This window comes from Leuresthes tenuis, unplaced genomic scaffold (genome assembly GCF_036924035.1).
Source record: "Leuresthes tenuis unplaced genomic scaffold, fLeuTen1.0.hap1 SCAF_23, whole genome shotgun sequence".
Taxonomy (NCBI): Eukaryota; Metazoa; Chordata; class Actinopteri; order Atheriniformes; family Atherinopsidae; genus Leuresthes; species Leuresthes tenuis.
This window is the reverse complement of record NW_027325377.1, coordinates 14,925,637-14,946,704: the sequence shown is the minus strand read 5'-3', so window position 1 is coordinate 14,946,704 and position 21,068 is coordinate 14,925,637. Positions and strand designations below refer to the sequence as shown.

Here is a 21,068-nt window from a genome sequence, read left to right as displayed (position 1 = left end):
GTCTCACGCTGTGACACCCATTCACAGCCTTTAAGATTCCGTGGGGAGAGGAGAAGCGCACCCAGGAGTCAGTGATGTAAGTTTTGAAACTTTAGTCACTTTTACTCGGTCAAAACTGACACCGCCAGTTCGCTCGTGGAGGCGTTTATATGTGCGCGAGCGCCATAACTTTAAAAAGTGCTCCAACCGTTGGAAAGCCGCTGCGTTCAAATGAATGTGTCCGCTTAATTTGTCTTGGTTTGTTATGAAGGCAAGCTCGTCGTAAAAGACACGAATACAATACAATACAATACAAAAGTTTTATTGGAGTCATCACCAGTCAAGCTACTTTCATTTAATGTTACCGTAACAGCAGCATTGTCTTTTTGGCTTCTAATGACTCGGTTTTACCTGTCGCATATGGGGGCGATTGGAAGCGGCAGATAAAGCTGGAATGTTGCCTAAACACACCATTGTATCCACATAATCGCTTTATTTGCCCCTTGTATCTCCGACAAAAAGTTCCAAACTTCGAGATAGAGTGTGTTTTATTGTTCCTGCAAGGTGCTTTCTTAAAAGAAAGAAAAAACAGCTCTGTTTGTGATTATGTACATCTTTGTCAACTTGTTTTAGCTTCACAGATAAATTAATCATCTTCATCTGCCGCGTTCAGGGTCTCTTTTCACCAATACTCAGCGCGTACCCTGCTCATCTCTCCGGTTTTGTCCATCCTTATTGCTCAACTAAGAAGAGTTGTGAAACTCTGTAAAAACAGAGCAGCGGCAAAGAAGACAGCAAGAGGACTGGAATGTTGGGGACTTGTTCATTTAGACCTTTTTGCGAACTTGCGCATCTGTTATAAGCGGTAATATATTTGTGCATAGCATTATCACTACATGGACATGGGTTCTTTTAAGCTAAAACTGCTGAAATAATTAAAAAAAAAACTTTGCTAATTATTACCATCTGCCAAAGGACCAATGTCCAAAGTTTTTCCTTTGCATTTGAAGGAAATTGTGTAACAGATCTGCTGTCTGATCCTGCTGGAATATCCTATGCAAAGTCAAAGGTCACTTCAGCATGTGTGACACAACAGCAGACTGTGCAGCGCTAGAATTACAAAACAGAACTGCAACTACACTCTTTTTGCTGATGTTTTGCTCACTGTTCGCTTCAAATTGTTTTTGTGGCCATGTCACAAACACTTGCCGTTGATTTAGTTGTTCTTCCTGCCCTCGGTCAGGTTGGGGAGGAGGTCATCGTTGGTGGCTCTGCTGGCTCTGGCCGTTGGAGTTTACCTGCTGCCATCGCCCATAGACCCCAAACCACATGTGTAAGTATAAGTGTACAGTTTTTCCATCTATTGTGCAGTTTTAACCGTTGTTGTTTCTTCAGTCTGAAGGGGCCCCCCCCAGCCCTCGAGGGCCTGCTGGCTGTTAACACTCGCCTGCAGAAAGGCCGCAGGTTGTTCACAGGGAAACTGCATGGACCAGAATCCTTCACTGCTGATGAGAAAGGTGAGCGAGTCTCGTCACTTCTTGACGTCATCAATTCCTATTTGATATCTTAAGTGTTGATTCCCTCATTACTGCTCAGAAGGAGCCATGACACCTTGATGTTTGGATACTGAACCTGATCAGGTGGCTCTGATACATTTTTTTTTGTCTGATTCATTGTTTAACCTTTATGTTCTTACAGTTGCCCATGTAGGACAAAACAAACTGTTTGACTCCAGAGGCCATCCGGTTCGTTGTAATTGGCAGTTTCACTAACAAATACTGACACGGGCAGTTTCTGTTGCGCTGTTGTCATCTTCAGAGGGGAATTTAGGACTTGATGTTAGGTCTGAGCCTCTGAAAGTTGTTAATAGTGACAGCATGTGGCAGCAAGAGGGCTACTACCGGTCAGACTTTGGGATCTTCGTGTCTGGTGTGACAACAACTTGGACAAATGTCGCTTGTTGAAATGCCCTCACTCTTGAGGGGATTCTTCACGCATTGTGCCTCAGAAATGAGGGGTTGGAACACGGAATGGTGCCATTTTAAAGCTCTAAGCAAATCTCCATTTTATGTTGTGTTCATAGCACTTGTCAGCAAACACGTGGCTTAATTAAAGGGGGAAACAGAGAAGCTGAACAGATGCAAAACATATGCAGATTGTCATTTTTTCCTTTTTGATCAGTAGTTATCCAACAGCGACATCCAGAGCTAAAAACTGAAGTCATCGTGGTGATGACAGTGAATGAATGATGATGTTTCCATGTCACTGAATAGTATCGGCTCGGCTTGTTTGGAACCTCTGAATTAGCACCAAATAAAGTATCGGTATCGGTTATGTGGCACTACTTACAATGGCAAACAACAAAAGTTAGCCTTATGGTTGGGCCTGTACTTTGTAACGGGAAAGAAACACAATTAGTAGAAAGAAAGGGAAGGTAGCTGTACATACATCACACAGACTTAGATGTAAGGAAGCTGAAAACAGTTTGAGTAAGGAGTTAAAAAGGTTTAATGTTCAGGTAATCCCGCTTTTCTCTTACTGGTCAAATTCCTTGCTTGTGTTAACGATAAAGGGGGTTAATTTGTTAAATGCCTCATGGGTTCAGTGTGCACTGACGAACCGTTTCCCCTGTCGATATTGAAGCTCTTTGCATTCTTTTTGGAGCTTGCGTGAGCTCGGTCAGCTGATTGAGTTGGAGTTTACAAACGGTAACGACGCTTCCTGCCGCTCAACTACAAGGCAGACTGATTTTAAGAGGCATGGTGGAGATTAAAGGGAGATGTGACTGAGACAGAGAGGCAGAGATAAAGAGCTAGAAATGCTTGACTGTTCAGAAACATTCAGTGCTGTGAGGTTCAGGCTTATCTTAAAAGTACTGCCTCCCTACCTGGTATGTTTTTTGCTTCTCAGCAAGACTTTTACGTTCAGACTGAATTTGTAATCTGCAACATCTGCCCAGAGACGAGCTAAATGCAGTTTATTCGGCTCTTTTCCCTTCTAACAGTCACAAATTGAATTAAGAATCTGCAACGTGAACGCAGTGTGTGGAAGCTCGAGGTCTCTCGTGTGTGTTTTCAGGTAACGTGTACACAGGAACCGTGGACGGGAAGCTGTGGAGGATCGGTCCTGATGACAGCCTCACCCTCATCACACACATGGGACAGAATCTACCAGAGTGCGGTTTGTATCCTTTTGCCTGCTTCTTCCTCTGTGTTTGTTCAGGGACGACTGCATCCTTCCTCTCGCTCTCTTTTCCTTTTTTTTTTTTTTCTTTTCCTGCTTTTCAGAACTTGTACCATTTGTTGTAATCTGTGTTTTGGCGCTTTAAAGACTTTCCTGACTTTAAAGGATGAAGCTTTTACGCACGCAGCCATTTAAAATCATATATTATCGTCACAAAAAAGGCTGTCGTGTTTTTTTCCAGGCAGCAGCACAGACTATGAACCTGTGTGTGGTCGCCCTCATGGCGTTCGACTGGACCGCCGCGGTCAGCTGATTGTCGCGGACTCTTACTTCGGGCTGCACAGCGTTGACCCCGAAACGGGAGAAAAGACTCTACTGTTGGCTAATTCAGAGGGTACTGTGTGTTTGTTGTGTTTTTTTTTACTAAATGTTGCCCCCTCAGTGCTAAATCAGTGACCTCTCTTTCTCCTTTCTGTCATCAGGCGCTGATGGCGTTCCCTTTGCCTTTCTGAATGGCCTCGAGATTTCCTCCCAGACTGGGATCATCTATTTTACCGACTCCTCCAGTCGCTGGGGGCGCAGACACGTCAAGCTGGAGGTGAGATAAGGAAAAAAAGACGAATCAGATCAATAAATCAGCTTCAGCCTGAACTTTGAAATAACATTGAGACGTAAAGAAACATCTGAAAGAGTTGATGAGAAGTTAAGAGAAGCAAGTTGTGTGACTCAGCTTTTCTCGTACAAAATCTATTGATGGAAGGCTGAAGTCAGCAGGCTTCATTTGGTCTTTTTCCAGCGTTGCCTTGGCAACTGCAGCCCTTCAGCACACAGGAAGGTTTCTCAGTCTTGTTCTTCGCACTTGCACACCAGAAGAAAAGAGAATGCCAAGAGTCCATTCAGCACAGCTAGTGAGGCTCCAAAAAAGGATGAACTCCTCTCAGATTTGAGCAGGAAGTAAACGTCCATGTAAATGAGAGATGTGACTTCCTGGAAAATACCTGCTGACAGCCCAGAGGAATGCGCTTAAAGTCATTAGAATATGAAAATTCGAACTGGATTAATACATTCGGAAAACTGGTTATCATCAAAAAGGTCACAGGATTCGAGACGACAAATCTGGCAGTTGCGATGACAGTTTGCCCGTAGGTGAAAAAAGGGAAAATTATTCAGGTTATGTCACTCTGACCTGCTCGTCAGATTCTGATATTTCTGTCGTGTGTCTTAGAGTTTTAGCCAAATGCCTCGATGTAAAGGTTTAAGATCCATATGGAAGTCCACAGCAACTGTGATGAAGATGTGGTTCAGTTTTAAAAATATTTTAATATATAACGCATACAACAGCTTTATGGAGCTAATACAATGTTACAATAAGGTTTTAAGGACATGAATTGTCCCTTAATGAATCTTGAAAAGCAGAGTGTGTCAGCGCTCTTCTGCCAGAGAAAACCTCAAACTAGAACCAAAGAATCAACCAAGTGAACTAGGATGAGTTGGAATATATTCGCTCACAAAACGTCATTTAAAAAAGTGCTACAGGTAGTTCAAAATAATGTGCAAACGGAAGCTGAGCTAAAGGCAGAAATTGTGGATGAAAAGACTTGAAGGGAGCTGCTCAAAGAGATGAACACCAAGAAGAGAGAGAGAGAGACATCAAATAAATGTAAGACTACATTGAAAGGTGGTCTGGATTGATTCTGTTCATTTAATGTATACATTAGACATTTTACATTGGAGTACCTTAACTTTAGTTAAGCCTCGAGCAGAATATACAGACGTTTAAGTGAACATACAAATACCTCCACAACACTCTTGATAATCACAACAAGCAGTTGCCAGAAGATGCCACAGAAAATGGTGCAGATTTATTTCCTGCACCATCTATGCATGCTTTGTTTACATTTCTCAGAAGATAGGGGAGTCACATTTATATGTCACAAGTTTCCCCAATCGCTTATTTGTAAGTGGAACAGGAAGAGCCCACAGGAATGAGACGTACAGAACAAGCTCATTTAGGCATCAGAAAACATTCCCAGCAAAACTAAATCAAACTAAACACATGATCCAAGCTGAGCTAAAATAAACCAGAGCCAAGCAAAACTCTGCTGGCCCACGTGTTGCAGGACGTTGAGCAAAATCAGGTTAAACCAAAATAAATGTATGTCGGATGTTTCAGGTGATCGAGTTGAACAGCCTCGGCCGTCTTCTCTCATACGATCCTCGAACGGGAAATGTGACGGCGCTGCTGGACTCCCTCTACATGCCCAACGGCATCGTCCTTTCGCCTGACGAACGCTTCCTGCTGCTGGCCGAAACCAGCATAGGACGCATACTGCGGTACGAACGCTCACACGCACTGATGTGTGGCAGTCATTTTGCAGGACAGGCCATCGACTTGCTGTCATTTCCTGGAGAATTATCTGAACTTTAAACATTCTCACTCTGGCATGATGTCATTTGCATTTAGGGAACTTGCATTATTCCCCAAAAGGAGGTAAATTCCTCACAATAAGACTGTGTGAACACAGGAATATTCAGTTAACTCTTGTCTCCTCTCAGGTATTGGCTGAAGGGCCCAAACGCTGGCACCAAGGAGGTCATAATGGACAACATGATCGGTTACCCCGACAACATCCGCCTCAGCGACCACGGAACATTCCTGGTTGGCATAACAACACCCCGCTTTCGGAAGGTCACGCCTCCCTTCCTTGACATGATCGCTCCATATCCGGCAGTCAAGCGCTTCCTCGCCAAGGTCAGCGTGTTCGCCATCGCCACACTGACATCGCCTGTTTTTGATCCGGGGTTTCTGAGGATCTGACTTTATAGTTTCAAAATAGTTTTAAAAAATTTGACACGCTGTGATCCAAATTGCAAAGAGAGACAGAACAGCTGCTCCTTTTTCTTCTGTTACTGTACCACTCCATCCAATCGGATCATTTCAGTGCTTAATAACTCTTGGGGCATGTGTTTACGCTATGAGAGAACACACAGCAAATAGCCCGAGAGCTCAGACCACTCACCAAACTGACAAATACTTGCCTGACAGTTTTTATTCTCAAACGCTTACTTATTTCCCCTCATCTGCTGTTGGACTGTGGACAGCTGGCAGTGCACTGGACTCTCTTCGAGGCACAGCTGAGTTGTGAGTCATGTGTCGAACAGTCCGAGTTGTTAAAGCACACACGGCGGAACCGAACAGCTGCTGGGATTTTTGTAAAACTTGTCTCAAATGATATACAGAAGCTGAAATGTATGGCAAACAATTAATTTAGCAAGAAATCCATCAACTGTCTATCAATACATATATCTATCCATCCATCTATATACACAGACGCACGATCAATGGTGCAAGTGGAACAACTGCATCCCCATTATTCAAAGTGGGGGGTGTAAACTTATGATTTTCTCTCCCACTTCTTGTCTTGCACTGATAGAAACTTTATGATTCAGAAGAATGACACATTTCTGGACCCCTGTCCTCTTTGATTTGGTTCAGTCCGACTTGTTCTGTATACCAACGCTAGTCTGCTTTGAATATCAGCCGCAGTTTGTCAGACTGACTGCTTATTGTGCCATTGAACTTAACTGTGGTCACTGGCTGAAAACAGGACATATAATACGTAGATTATCGTATGGCACGTCAATCCGTTTGGACCAGCGACTCCAGTCCAAAGTAGAGCTGAACGGTCAAATGACGACGCCTCAGTGTGTCATATTAAAGGCATCTCTACTCATCCACATCGCTTCTTTCACTGTTAAGAAGAGCAGCAGGCAGCGTAAGTCAGGTGAGATACAGGAATTGGCGCGAGGACGACTGAAACAGTTGATATTTCAGGTCTGTTCTCACACCCAGTATCAAGCATGGAGTGTTTCAATTCGCACTGTACTGCATTAAACTATAAATAGTGCTTTGGTTCCATCACTTTAACCTTTGTAACTTTTTGTCGTTTTAAATTCACTTCATTTGTAACTATTTTGCACATTTAAAAAGCTGGAATCATTTTCCGTTTTAAATTAATTGACTGCATGCAATTTTAGCTCCACATCTTGAGGTTTAGGTGCCGTCTGGCTAACATTCTGTATTCCGTGTGCAGGTGATTCCTCTCAGCTGGTACAACCTCATCCTGCCACGCTACGCCCTGGTTCTGGAGCTCGGATCGGACGGCGAGATTGTTGGAACTCTTCACGACCCAGAAGGGCGCCTAACGTGGGCCATCAGCGACGTATTCCAGCACCGGGGCAGAACCTACCTGGGCAGCACCGACCTACCGTTCCTACCCATCCTAGAGGGCTGGGAGAGCTGAGGACAGATGAGGGCTACGTGAGCACAGGAGACTTTGATTATGTTTTTAAAATAGTTTTTTAACACCTGGATTGGTTACTGTCGGGCGATCACTACTGTTCCCCAGAGCCGAGAACCAAACAAATCTGATGACCTAAAGACAGTCGCACTCCATGTGGGGAGAAAAGAATTATCTCTGAATGGTGACTTTATGGCCCAGAATACAGGAAATGTCCCATAAAAGCAGAGCTAAAACCCCACATGTGCAGCTTAATCATAAAAAGCAGGACTGTATTTACTGAACTCTGAGGAGGAGAAATTAACCTCCTTCTACACTAGACTCAAGTGCAAAAAGTCACTTTTTCCTGGAAATGAACGCAAAGCTCAGATTAGCCGAAATCGTAGGCGAGCAAGTGATAAATTTATCTCCACTTAAGTGGCTTAAGGTGCATTTTTGGACCGGATGTCCGCAGACGACCAGAAGAACCGGAATACATCTCGAAACGCCAATAAAGACTCCTGCTTTGTCAGTTAATGCGTTTAATTCGCTCTGGATTCTTATTGTGCACAGCTTATTAACGCTCCCTGCTAAGGTGTGTATTGTAAAACTGAACTTGAAATGAACCGATTTAAATTTCAGTGTAGGCTGTGAAAACTGGAAAGGTTTTTTTTTGTTTGTTTTTTTAAATGACCTCACTGTAAATTTAGACTTTGAAATAAATATTTTCTATAAATCTATGTTGCTCTGAGACACAAATTTGTTATATGTGGAGCTGAAACTATGATCGCATCTTTGATGTCCGAGTGGAAACTGACATTTTTACTCTGCACCGGGCTTTTTCACCGGTTTCCATATGCAAAGTATATATATAAGTATATATAAGTACCAAATGATAGTATATTTGATCAAAACAAACCTTTTTCCTGACAGGTTGGACTAAAATGGCTTTGTGTTTTAAAGATCCTCTGATTCTTTTGTTGAAAAAACACTTAAAACACTAATACAGATGAAAACAACTTCAAGTGTGACTTTCTTTATAAACATGACTTTTGACACCTTCTGTTTCTTTCTAAGATCAGATGAACCGTGTGTGAAACTCCAATCAAAAGCACTCAGTGAGCGAGTCTCTGCTGCAATCGCTTAAGAATCTCTTTATTTGGACAAAAAACACGAGCCAAAAAAATACATCATCGTCATAATCATTTAAAAACTACTCTGATAAATGAAACTTAAAAAGGTGCCAAAACGACCAAAACGGTTCCGACAGATCAGAAAGTGCATCAGTGAGTTGAAATGAAGTGATCGGGGCGCGATTCACGAGGAGAAATCATCGCGCGGTGTGTTTGTTAGTCCTGTGGTCTCACGGGGTTCTAATTGCACGTGAAAATGTTAACGCAGTCCAGTTTGAGACACACAGAAGAAGAAAGAGCTGTGTGAGAGTATTATCTGAAAGACTAACAGTGGCTGCTGGGAAATCCCTACTGGGAATGATTTGCAGGAACCTGGCAGTTTGGCGCCGACTTTACGAGTCCAAATTTCCCTCAGAAGTCCCTAAATGATCCGTAGAGCTCTGGTGGGGGGGTCAGAATATCCACAGAAATGATCAGAGTCGGGCAGCTTTAAAAGGAAGTCGTGAAACAAAGAAAGCAAAAGTGCATACTTTCCAAAAACATGTTAAGAGGTTTTCTTATTATGTATAAACCCAGTTTATGGCATTAAGATCCCTTAAAGTTCCCTTTAAGTCCCCTTAAAGTTTAAAAGTGAAGTCAGCTGTTAGCTCACATTCTCACATCTGACCCCATAAATCAGAATTCCATATCTGAGCTGATTAAGACGTAGGAAAATAATTCCATTGCTGTAAGGTTTCCAATATGCCCCCCCCCCCATTAAACTCATTCCTACGCCCTTGATAAGAAAGGAAGATGACTTCTTTTGGCACCAGTCTAACCCATTTGGTTGCTCTCCTCGTGTCAAAAGGGAAATTTGACTCGGTGCTTCAAACACAATTATTTAAAGACTTCATTGTAAAATGTTGAGGGAAATGACCCTTTTCTGCCCATTAAACTGGTGTTTTTGGTCTTAAAACTGCATGAAACATAAAATGTGTCGGCACAACCGTTTCGTCCCAATTTTGGCATCCGATGTCCAATTCAATCTGCGAGGGGAGTATTTAAAAACGGTTATACTGGAGCCACGATCACGCCACATGTCGGCTACTTTGACTGTATAAAAGGCATTCCGCTTTTTATCGTGTCTAATGCTAGCGCTGGTGGACAGTTGGAAGCCTTTGTTAATAACGTCTGCTGCAAGGCACTAATTTGAGATAACTACGATGTGTTTTCTGGTTCCTCTCCAGGAGGTGGCGACCGTCGCTTTTCTCCTCCGTGGACATTTCGCGCTTCTTTATCTAGTTTTTCGCCACAGATAACTTGTACGCGTCTTGTTTGGTGTGATCGCAGGTTAAGGTGGATCACCCTGATGAATGCTCATCTATTCCAGCTGCTGTCGTCACACAAATGATAGTCGCTACCATTGCTTTTTTGTGTGTTGTGGTGCTTAATTAGACCTGGGCGTTACTCGCAAGCGACATTTCAGACGACATTCTTTTCACTTTAGCTGGGAAGGTTTGGAACTTTTGACTCCTGTGACACCGGCCGCTTACAGCTCACAGAAGTTAAACTAAACCCAACCATGGAGTTCTCCTATTTGAATCCTTTTTGTTGTAACTAAAATACTTTAAAGTAAAAATCACGAGTCCAACTTTCCCTTTTGGTTTCAACATTGGACAAGAACCCTTATAGTCTAAGTTAAAGTCCTGTCTGATCTTCCCTGCAAAGACAGGAGCTGTGGTGCAGTAGTCCAGCTCTCTGTCTGGTAACGCAAAAACTAACCAGCGAAATTTAATGAACTGTGGTGAAGAGTTGGAGCATGAGCAAAGGGAAAAGCCCATTACATTTCGGTGCTCCGCCAGCCCAAGAACTCGTCTTGAGGTCGCTCCCCGTGTGTGGAATGTGCCGAATGGGCGGGTGGTGCAGATGTGTTAATGGGATCTTACTTTTATTTTCAGGTAATCTTTTTTTTTTCCCCTCTATTCTGCTTTTTCTCATCGACTTATCCAGATGCTGTGGATCACTGCTCTTAGGCTGCGAAGAAAAAATAATCACAAATAACTTTAAATTAACTAATTTGTGTGTTTTGACGAGAGCAACATTATTATTTTTTTTATTTTAGCTTTTATTTATCTGAAGCATGTTCCATGTTGACGTGCGGCGTGTTTTAAACTTGAAATCCTTGGTTATACTTAACTTTTTGTGTGTTTAACTCAGATGCCCTTTTACCAAATGACTGGTACCCGCCCTGAATACACCAGGAGCGAGCAGGACACTGGATATTTAGACGAGTAGGAGAAACCGATTTTAAAAAAACGATATGACTGACCGAGCTGACGTGCAAAAGAAACGCTGATAACAAAACGGGACTTGAAAGTCATGGCTTGCTAGTGTAAATCAGTCTTGGATAATCTGGCTTCCTTTCGCACATGTCTACAAAACTTATTTAACAGAGGCCATAACACGAAGTTTGAAGGTGGATCCTGCACCCAGAGAGGCCTCACGTCTCCTCGGTAACCCACCTACTCCCCCCCCCTAATAGGTGATCCCTTCTCCATCCATCTATGAAAGAGACTGGCTTGGCTCAGGAGGCTAAAAAACAAGGCAACAACAGCAGGAGAGGCTGAAAAACACAACACAACACAGCCCTCCTCCTTTCATCTGCTCCCTCCATCTTCTCCTTGTCCCTCTTCTTATTTCATTATATGTCTGAGTCTGTTCAGCTTCCAGCTGTGGCTGGGAAACAGCTGCCGTGGGTCAAATTTATACCTGGGAAGGGGAAAAAAAAAATAATAATAAGAGACTGTTTAAGCCTGAATGTGCAAGTCAGGTGAACAAACAACAACTGTTTCCAGTGATTAATGATGGGTAATATTTGCAAAGGTTTAAAGCAGCTTTTTTTCCTTTTAGGATATTTTACTGGTATCAATCTACTGTTCGCTGCGGAAGATTTAACTGAAAATTAGCTATTTTAACTATTTGTTTAACTATTATTTCAGATTTGGCAACTATTGACTGTTGCAGGACCTCCAAATCTGTAAAATTGGAGGTGTTTAACATTTAAAAAAAAAGAAAAGCACAGGATAAAAAGACAATTTAATGTGTTAAAAATACACCCTGAAAATGGAAGAGCACAAGGTAAGTCCTGTCTCGTTTTCCCCCTTAATTAAAGGGATTCTGGTTCATAATTCAACAGCTGGTTTGTGCTTCTTCTGCAGAGGGTTTACTATGAAATGAGGCTAACTGATGGTGAGGACATAACCTGAGTTCACAGCTGGATTTGATCGGCTGTAAGAATTGCAACCCTTTCCCCGACTCCTCTCCCGATGACATCCCAAGTATCAATCAGGCTAAGAAACTAAGTTTTTAAATGTCTTGAGAAGTTGGACGACGTGTCCGTGGATGACACTGCAACCCAACTTTCACTTTCCTCGATTGGTGTTCAATCAGCTTAAAATTTTCCACCATGACTTCCAATTAATTAAAACTGAATCAGCGGCATATAGTCGGGGGTGCAGCTTGTTGAAACAACGTTGACCAAATGTCAGCAGATCAGTCTTTGTATTTACTCTAAATACAATGTTGATTCAATTCCATCTTTTTCTCAATTCAGTGGAAATTCTACTTTTGTGCAGATCACCTTGGATCGTACACGCCGGGTGTCCGACATGTCAGTCCGGAGCAGGACTGCAGCATCATCAGCCGGTGGTTCATCTTCTCCAGGACTTCTTGGTCAATGGTTTTTGCGATGTTGGTCAGCTGGAAGGGGTCTGCTGTCACGTTGTAGACTTCCACAAACACCTAAAGGGGATGCACACCCGCGGAGCTAAGTTACGGAGACGTTTACCACTACGCCATTAACTACTGTGCCACCAGATGCCACCACGGTAATGAAGGTAATGAGGTCAAGATATCGGTTGTTCTCAGTACCTCGTTGTCATCAAACTCGCAGTACTGCATGTTGGCAGAGGGGGCGACAGTGCGCACACAAGCATAGGTGTTGTTGTACGAGTCCTCACACACACAGTCTGGGAAACACTCCTAAAGAAAAAGAGTTTCAGTAGCAGTGTAGGTGTCACTTCAACAGACATTACATTAGATTTAATTTAGTCTTTTTTTTTTTTCCCATACCGACACTCCAGGCCCAAGCAGCGGGCAGGCAGGGTCAGACACGTTGCTCCCCTCGCCCTCGTACTCGACCAGGATGTCGGTTCTCCAGCTGCTGCCGTTCATCTTCCCCTCCTGGCAACACAAAGACAAGCTTTTACTTTACTGCTACTCTAATTTCACGGAATCCCAATTTCAATGATCTTCAAAAACAAAAATCAAGGGTATTAATCTGCCTTCGTTTTAAGAATATGTGCAAGTGTCCGTAAATATAAGTCTTTACAATGAGTTGCATGAGGATAACATAAGCCACTTAAATCTCTTAAAACTCCCAACACTGAGATCAACGATCAGCAGAAGATTTTAGCGTAAAGATTGAGAGTAATTTCACTTTTGTTGTCCTTTGTTTAAATGCAGATGGAAAGAACCCTGATAAAAGCATTTCAATATCAAATATAGAAAAGTAAAAAAAGAAAAGGCATCTCTGAGCTTGTGCTGGCACTGGCTTTGTTTGCTCATAGCAAGAGTTCTCACCATAATGGGCAGGAAGGACATGCCGTCCATTTGGGTCTTGTTGACATTGTAGCCAGCGATGTCGAGGATGGTCGGGCCGAGGTCGACGTTTGCCACCAGCATCTGGTGACATTATGCATTCAGTTAAATTTAGTTCAGCAGATGCTGCAGGGGACAGACGGCTGAGCCAGAATAACAACACAGCAGACTGGATGCACTCTCTGTGGGCGTTATTACACGTTATGTTAAAAAAATTAAATCAACTCAGGCCTGATCTCTGACAATAAGTCTTGTATCCGGGCAACGAACAGGTGCTGCAGCCCTGCTACTTGGACAACAACTTGAATGTGAATGTCTCCAACACACCACGCAGAGATGTGCATGGAAACATGTTACATGTCTTAGCCTTTTGACTTGTTCTGAAGGAACTGTGCTCTAAGAACTATTTTCTACTAAATTGTGGAGTTGGATTTTTAAGCCGATTTTTCTGGCCTGGCCTGAGCTCCGTGCTGCAGTGGAGTTGGTATGTAAAGCAAGTAAAAGCCGACCCCACCGCTAAGATTGTAATGCTATAAATAGGCCTGCTGAAATGCACGAGCCTCCTGTGAGCCTCCTGTGCCATCTAGCTGTGTATCTGACAACTCGTCAGCTAACCAGAGTTTGGGCTGCTTTCTTAACTTGACAAGAGAGAATACTCAGTAAGACTGGGTTCATTTTGTGAAGATGGATAAATGGGTCGGCTCTTTAAGCTCTGCAGACCCATTCATTTGAAGTGTACTGAAGCAGGGAAACATGCAAGTCAGCGTGACTTTAAGCTCAGGGCTGGGAAACACAGGTATATATATATATATATATATATATATATATATATCAGATGGACTAAATGTATTTTAATAGTCATAAAAATGTACCTGGCTGGTCTGGTTGGGTTTGATATTTGGTCCTCTGACCATGAGAGGAACTCTGATGTCGAACTCGTAGAGCTGCCTTTTATCCAGCGGCAGAGAGAACTGACCTGAAACAGAGCAAAGACAAGCATGTCTTCATTGTGTTGACTCACAATGTAAAGCAAACCAGCCGGTCATGAGTATATTACACACGCATACCTGTGTGGTACCCGTTATCAGAGGTAAAGAAGATGTAGGTGTTGTCCAGTTCACCTCTGACCTCCAACTTCTTCACAATTTTCTCCACCAGGTCATCCACCGACAGTAAAGTTTCCCACCTGCAGCCCAGGATGAGCAACACGAACGAGGGGTAAATTAAAATTAAACGAACGGTATCATGTTCGACAGGCAAGAGATGGAAAGAAATAGGAAGCAGGAGAAAGAGGAGAGGAGAGGAGATGAGGAGGATATCTCCCACTGACCTTTTCCTGAAGGCATCATCGAGAAACTGAACGGAGGAGTTGGTCATGGGAGTTTTAGCCTGTCTGATCAACCAGTGTTTGTCCTAAATGCAGAGAAGAAGAAGTCATTCAACCGAACACTGCTAAATCTAATCACTTCAGTCGTTGACATGTTTTGGGCACCAGAGGGATTCAACCGTCATTTGTTTAGCCGCCATGCGCTTCAGGTCGAATGTCTTAAAAGCCCCACCTTCCCGTGGATGTTAAAGTTGGGGTCCCTGGGAGCCTTGGTGGTGTTGTAGCGGCCCTGGTACTGAGGAGCTGCAGTCCAGGGGGAGTGAGGGGCTGGCGTTGACACCATCATGAAGAACGGCTGGTAGCTGGATTTATACTGAAGGAATTCCAGAGACATGTTGGCCTGAGAGAGAGAGGTGAACAAAACACAATGTTAAGCCCAATGTTAAATACACACACTTTGGTTTTCTCCGCCTTGAAACCTTTGACGATCAGATGACTCACCAGTACGTCCGTCAGGTAGTCCTTGCTGTAGTCCGCTCCATGTTTCTGAGCTTTCCCATTCACCGACAGGGTGTAGTTGTAGTATTTAGAGTTTTTCTCCTGAAAAACAAGCATCACATTGACACCACTGTCCGTTTGACAATGACCAGATGTGTGTCCGATACAGTTTTTCCACTGAAAGGCAGTTATCTGGTTAACCTCTTAACAACCACCAGGATGCAAGTGGGGGAGCTCTATGCAAATATGGAGGTTTTTGGTTATGTTAGAGAACTTTTGAGCTCTATATCATTTGGGCTAAAAATTCCATCACACTGGAAGATCATTGAACGATCCAGATTTCTTATGCGATTATTTTCATTTTCAAAAGTTTAAGAGCCGAATATTAAATGTTCATTCTTAATGCAGGCATCGGGGGTGCCACATTCATGCGTCTAGGGTGTCTTTTGGACCAGGATTGGGCTTGGATTGGCTCAAGATGTAGCTCGGATCGGAATTTGGACAGGACTGGATCGAGGCCGTTTTCCAGGCGGGTAAATGCCCTGAAAATCTGAGTTTGGAGAAACGTTTTCATCACCCTGTATGGTGAAGCTCAACCATCCAAGAGAAGTAAGGTGAAAGGGACTTAAATTTGATTTTAATTTTTGGTACTCAGAGTGGGTATGAAAGCTAAATCCTGATATTGGTGGGAAGTTGTGCACAAACATCTGGCCTGAAAAGCTCAAAAGGACTCAAATTAAACTAATTTCCATCCCGTTGACACAATTTTCTCCGACACAAGCTTAAACCTTTCTGCTCCTCGTTTGTGTTTGGGTTCATAAGTCTTGACGCGGGTTAAGTGATTGCAAACGTCACCGATTTTCAGATTCAGCACGGTCAAACGAGCTCACACGTGATCTAAGATGGTAAAAAGGTCCCTCAAAGGCAGTTTGTTTGAAGATAAAGTGAAGCTAGAACGAGTCTGAAGGATTTATTATCTGAACGGCAGACAAGTCCGTCTTTGTCGCGCTGGATTTCATGTCACGAGTTCCTTGCCGATATCTTCGTCTGTTCAGCGTAACAGTAAAGACCAACTGCAGTTAAACAATTTCTGTAGAGCAGAGAAAATCTAATTTTACTCTACATATTAGTCCGACTTCGACTTAAAATAGTTTCCAGTCACGTGACCGCACAAACTTCACTTATTTACGAGGCAGACTGATCGTAGATCACCTTTGGAGAGACTAAACCTCCCAGAGAGATGTTAAAGACCTAGAGCTTTCAATCTCAAAATATGTGCCCCATTAAAGATAAAAAACAAAAAAGTTTGAGGATTCATAAACATTTCAAAGCACAAGAAACTGAAATTCTTGGCAAAACAATCAAACCAAAGCGGATTAGTGCTGTTAACTCCGATGAACAGAAAGGTCAGATTTCCTGAGTCTCATCCAGTCAATAATCGAGTGTGATCTGATCTAATCATGACAAAGTTCAAGTAGATTAACCCTCCACCACAGACGCGGCACATGCCTCTGAATCTCTATCCGTAAACTGGATCAAAAGTACTGCGAGGCCGTGGAAATATTACCACACCACCAGGAGATCACAGTGAGGTAGAAAAATAACTTCATCCCAGAACTTCCTGAACAGAAGGCAAACACTCAAATTGTGTTGTAGTCGGCATTTTTCATAGATGCAACTAAAGAGATGGGAACAGTCTGCTAGTACCAAGTTATCCAAGTTATCTGTTATGTGTAGACACGCCACTGGTCCGTCCCTAGGTGCTTTCATCATGCTCGAATGATTCACAGGTCAGTGATAAGTGACTCAGCAAACAAAAAAGCTTTCTTTCGAGGAGCCAATCTTCGAAACTACCAACTTGATTTTGTTCTCAACGGTGGATATTCGCTCACGATATAAATTAAGCTTTTACTTTGATGTCCAAAAATAAAATAAAAGCCCCTTAAGAGTTTTTTCCCCCATCACTTTTAACACTTACCAACGCCACCCAGTAGTTCCAGCCCGGAGGGACGTGCTCCACGCCGCCGGCTTCAGAGTGTCCGTACTGGAAGACAGAAAAGGCCACGTTGAAATGTTTTAATGGCACGTTTAAGATGTGGAGAAAAATTATGCAAATACACAGAAGAAGGGGTGAAAACAGAAGAAGAAGAAACTAAGTTAGAAAGCTATGTAAAGCATAGTCCTGGACCAGAATGTTCTCATCGGTCACATTAGATGTAAACCTCATTTTTAGCATAATTTGATATTTAACCATTTCAGCTTTGTTAAGATGAGACTGGTGTCGATTTAAATTCTTTCCGTTTCCTTTTGTCAATTCATTTTCAGGGAAAACTGCTGATAATGTTCCGTCTCCTCCTCCACCCACCCCACTCTGTCGGCTAAAAGCATTTACACGTGAATTTCAAAGTAAAGGGTCAGATTCTTTTCATCCATCTTTTGTCATTCAAAGACAAGTTGTTTACATGCGTTAATGCGCACAAAGCACTTTAAATTTTGTCATACTGTACACCGCTGCTGCCGTCTCACCCGTCTCTTTAAGGCCTTCCTCACAAAGGTCCAAGTCTGCTCTGATTGATCGTTTCATTGATACCGAGCGCAAGACAACTGGGTCATTCTTAAGAATGAAGCGGGACAAACAAGCCACCAGGCAGGCATTTATTCTGGACTACAAAGGGGCTCAGACAGCTCATGAATATTCTAGAGAAAATAGCTCCTTTGATGTGGACTTTATGTTTAGGACTTTAAAACTCTTAAAAAGCTAAAATGATGGAGAAAAAGATTCAAAGCAGGAAGTCGGCAGGAAGTTTATCAGCTTTGATGTGCTGTTAGCAGACTTTTAAGCCCCTTCATTCTTCAGATAACGACAGCAAAACAAACTCGCTGACAAAGAAAATTGTTACGCGTTGTGCAGAGTCACACGCTCCTCTCTCCTCTTCTCACCTGGTTGAGATATTTCCCAGCAAAGAAGGTCTGGTAGCCGCCGTAGGTCTTCAGTAAGGCGGGGAAGGTGTGGGCCTCCTCGCTCTTCTGCCAGGCCGTGCTGCTGCAGTTTCCCTCCAAGGTGTTGTTGATGACGTGGTGGTTGTGGGGGTATTTCCCCGTCAGGATACTGGCTCGGCTCGGACAGCACAGCGGGCTGGCGACAAACTGAGGGAGAGAGGGAGAGTCAGAGCACCGGTGGAAGGAAAATAGTCCCTAAGGAGACAACAAGGTCAATGGGTACTCACTGCGTTTGTGAAGGATATCCCTGCATCGCCAATTAGTTTTCTCGTCTTACTCAGGGGATTCTGAAAAAAAATTCAAACGTGTTGTTTTACTTTTAGCATTAGTTTTCTTTTAAATCATGCATCATTGACTTTAGAATCATCTTCTGGCTTCTGACACACGCCACTACTCATTCCAAGAGGAAGTGAGGCACGAGGCCGAGTACAGGGAACTGGTCGACCACTTTGTGGCACAGTGTTGGAACCATAATGTAACCGAATGTAAACCACACAAACACACTAAATAGCATTTCCATCCTAGGAGAAGAGGTGGAGGTGTTGGAGGAATACAGATTTCATGGAGGTTACCTGGATAACAGACCAGAACTAGAAAAGCAACACTGACGATGTCTACAAGAAGGAACAGAGCAGACAGTACAAGCTGCTACACATAATGGACAACACTGCACACCCTCGACACAACACAGTTATCAAATAACAAAGCATCTTCAGTCAGAGGCTTCTTCAGCTGTGCTGCAATAAGGACTGATACAGGGCGTTGTTGCTGTAAACAGACTTAGATAATGACTCTATGGCGGGAGAGGGGGTCTGCAACTATTTAGTAGTATTCAATGGGAAATATGTTTGACTTATTTTATTCACAACTGAGAGAATGTAACAAAATGGAAGTTGCACACCCCCTAAAGACGTCTGTAACACTAATCATATATATATATATATATATATAAAAGGCATTCAAATTGTTTTTAAAAGCACATTCGCCTGGAAAAAAAATCTGATCATTGGTAGTAGAAGTCTTTACAGTTAAGTTTAGTTTTATAGTGCATAACAATTGTGATATGAAGACAGAAAAGCACTACAAAATGCACATATAAAGTAAAAGAGGTCAGTGACAGTGAGTTATACATGTATAATAATCATTATTAAGTCTACTTTAATGAGGATTGTGGATAAAACTGAACAAAATACGTTAATGTTAGATCAAATGTGACAACAAAGCGGAGCACATAGCGTGCATAGATATTGAGAACTTAGCCTTTTTAACCTATTCTTGAAAAGTGAGTGACTTCTCCGGGTTAAGCAGTAGCTCTCCTGGAGTTTTATAAACATCTTGAGAAGTTTTCTTCACTTTTCAAGACTGTAATGTAAATTTGGTTAGCTAAAACACGTTTAAACGCCCTGTTTGTTTCAGCCACGAGGGATTAAGGAGTACAAAACTGTCCAATATTCCAATGTCAACTATTTAGATTATCTCAGTTTGCATCTTTACTGCCTGTTTGTTTTGCTCCACAAAATAGTGGGAGCAGATAGGAAGTGATAAGCCTGCTGACTCGGTGAGATGCCTAACTGATGTGTCCAATCAGGAATGCGAACTGTCAGCTTTATCAAACTGGATTAAATCAAATCACAACAGATTGATCGCATTTTTCCTCATGATTTTCAGCCTGCAACAGACCTTTAAAAGGAAACATGTCACGTTTCTTAAGCTATAAAAGAAAATCCAATATGCGTTATTCAATTAGTGAAATAATAAGCTACTGACCAGCCCCCCGATAGCGCTGTCCAAGTCGTCGGTGAGGATCAAAACAATATTGGGTCTTCGGTTTGATTTGGCCCAGAGCCCACTGCTCGGTTTGCTCCACAAAGTGACGCAGATTAAGAGACAAATCAATAACAGCGGCCGACAGCAGCGATTTATCCCCATTTTTCTTACTTCAACTAAAAACTACCGAAGCTGTCCGTCTCTGTCCACAACTCTGCGCTTAAAACAGCGTGAAATACGGTTACGGGTTGAAGGAGGACCAGAAAACAAGCTCGGCCTTGTTACTGCGTGAGAAAAAACACTTCCCGTCCGCCGGTCATGTGACTGCGCTCAGCTACGGAAGCCCGAGTCACCTGATTTTTAAGATAAGAAGACACCTTGCTTGAATAACAACTATTTTGAATTTTGTTTTGTTTGTTTGTCTTGTACTTATATTTCATATACCTAATATAACTGTTTTTTCTTTAAAAAAAGGAAAAAGTCTTACAACCACCTGTCATAATTTAGTGGCATAGAGCCTCTGATAAAATCTTTAAAACGACATTAACTCCACCCCACGAATTCTTCAGGCAATTCTAAAGATTATGTCCGTATTACAAACACAGTTCTATGTTTAGATACATTACAGTTTGTAATGTGAGGTTTTTGTGCAGTCTTGGTTTCATTAGCTAGGTAACATTTAAAAATGATCATTGTATGAATTTGATTCATTTGGACTTGAGTTAATTTCATTTTATTGGGTTATGATTGGCTTGAATGGGACTGTATCATTGAAGTGCTTTGATAGTACATTTCTTGTAATTTGACGCTATTTGAGGAAAATTGAATTGAACTGAACTGAATATTTCAACACATTTAATATTACATAAACTTATTGACAGAATCCCTGATGTCCCTACAAATACTGATGCTTTCTTATTTTCAAAGCAACACAAGAGAAGTTTGTGAACCATAAAACTACAAGCTTATTCCTTTTTTTTAAGTACATTATTAGGGTTTGTTGGGTTTTGTTATCTGGATGGGGATTTGGTTACATTCAGTTGTAAAAGTTAACCCTAACCCTCTATTTTTACTATTTTCTCCAGATGTCCTCAGTTGTCTTGGTCTTGTCCGGATGTCTACACACCTGTTCCCCGTTAATCACTCATCTGTTGTTACTTCACTTACAATATTCTTAGCTTTCCCGTCCTCTGAGTCATTTGCCAGTTCGACTTTGTCTCAACTTCTTGGTCTCCCTGTCCTGCTATTTGTTGTACTTCCTTT

At 42.4% G+C, this 21,068-nt stretch overlaps 2 protein-coding genes across 2 annotated transcripts; one reads left to right on the top strand and one right to left on the bottom strand.

Annotated features, from left to right (window-relative positions):
- LOC140283174 (adipocyte plasma membrane-associated protein) lies at positions 1–8,131 on the top strand. The gene is made up of 9 exons (XM_072377866.1): positions 1–76; positions 1,223–1,312; positions 1,375–1,496; positions 3,058–3,159; positions 3,404–3,556; positions 3,645–3,760; positions 5,336–5,496; positions 5,719–5,914; positions 7,257–8,131. Coding segments are annotated over exons 1-9 (1,152 nt in total). The 5' UTR covers positions 1–74; the 3' UTR covers positions 7,467–8,131.
- A 431-nt stretch (positions 8,132–8,562) lies between these two features.
- Positions 8,563–20,120, bottom strand: gnsa (glucosamine (N-acetyl)-6-sulfatase a). Its single transcript, XM_072377197.1, has 14 exons — positions 19,806–20,120; positions 18,266–18,325; positions 17,979–18,185; positions 17,017–17,082; positions 15,042–15,140; positions 14,773–14,940; positions 14,544–14,626; positions 14,281–14,399; positions 14,086–14,189; positions 13,196–13,297; positions 12,686–12,796; positions 12,485–12,595; positions 12,195–12,355; positions 8,563–11,323 (listed from the first exon to the last, which is right to left on the bottom strand). Exons 1-14 carry the CDS (start codon positions 19,965–19,967, stop codon positions 11,248–11,250), a joined length of 1,629 nt encoding a protein of 542 aa, XP_072233298.1. The 5' UTR covers positions 19,968–20,120; the 3' UTR covers positions 8,563–11,247.
- Between the last annotated feature and the right edge of the window lie 948 nt (positions 20,121–21,068).

Bases quoted from the DNA above. Each gene is read 5' to 3' on its own strand.
- LOC140283174 (XM_072377866.1), top strand. The intron at 5,497-5,718 runs GTACGAACGCTC...GTCTCCTCTCAG, and splicing joins AGCATAGGACGCATACTGCG to GTATTGGCTGAAGGGCCCAA. The intron at 5,915-7,256 runs GTCAGCGTGTTC...TTCCGTGTGCAG, and splicing joins TCAAGCGCTTCCTCGCCAAG to GTGATTCCTCTCAGCTGGTA.
- gnsa (XM_072377197.1), bottom strand. From the start codon at position 19,967: ATGGGGATAAATCGCTGCTGTCGGCCGCTGTTATTGATTTGTCTCTTA. The intron at 15,141-17,016 runs GTAAGTGTTAAA...CTTGTTTTTCAG, and splicing joins GGAACTACTGGGTGGCGTTG to GAGAAAAACTCTAAATACTA. The intron at 14,190-14,280 runs GTATGCGTGTGT...GCTCTGTTTCAG, and splicing joins TGATAACGGGTACCACACAG to GTCAGTTCTCTCTGCCGCTG.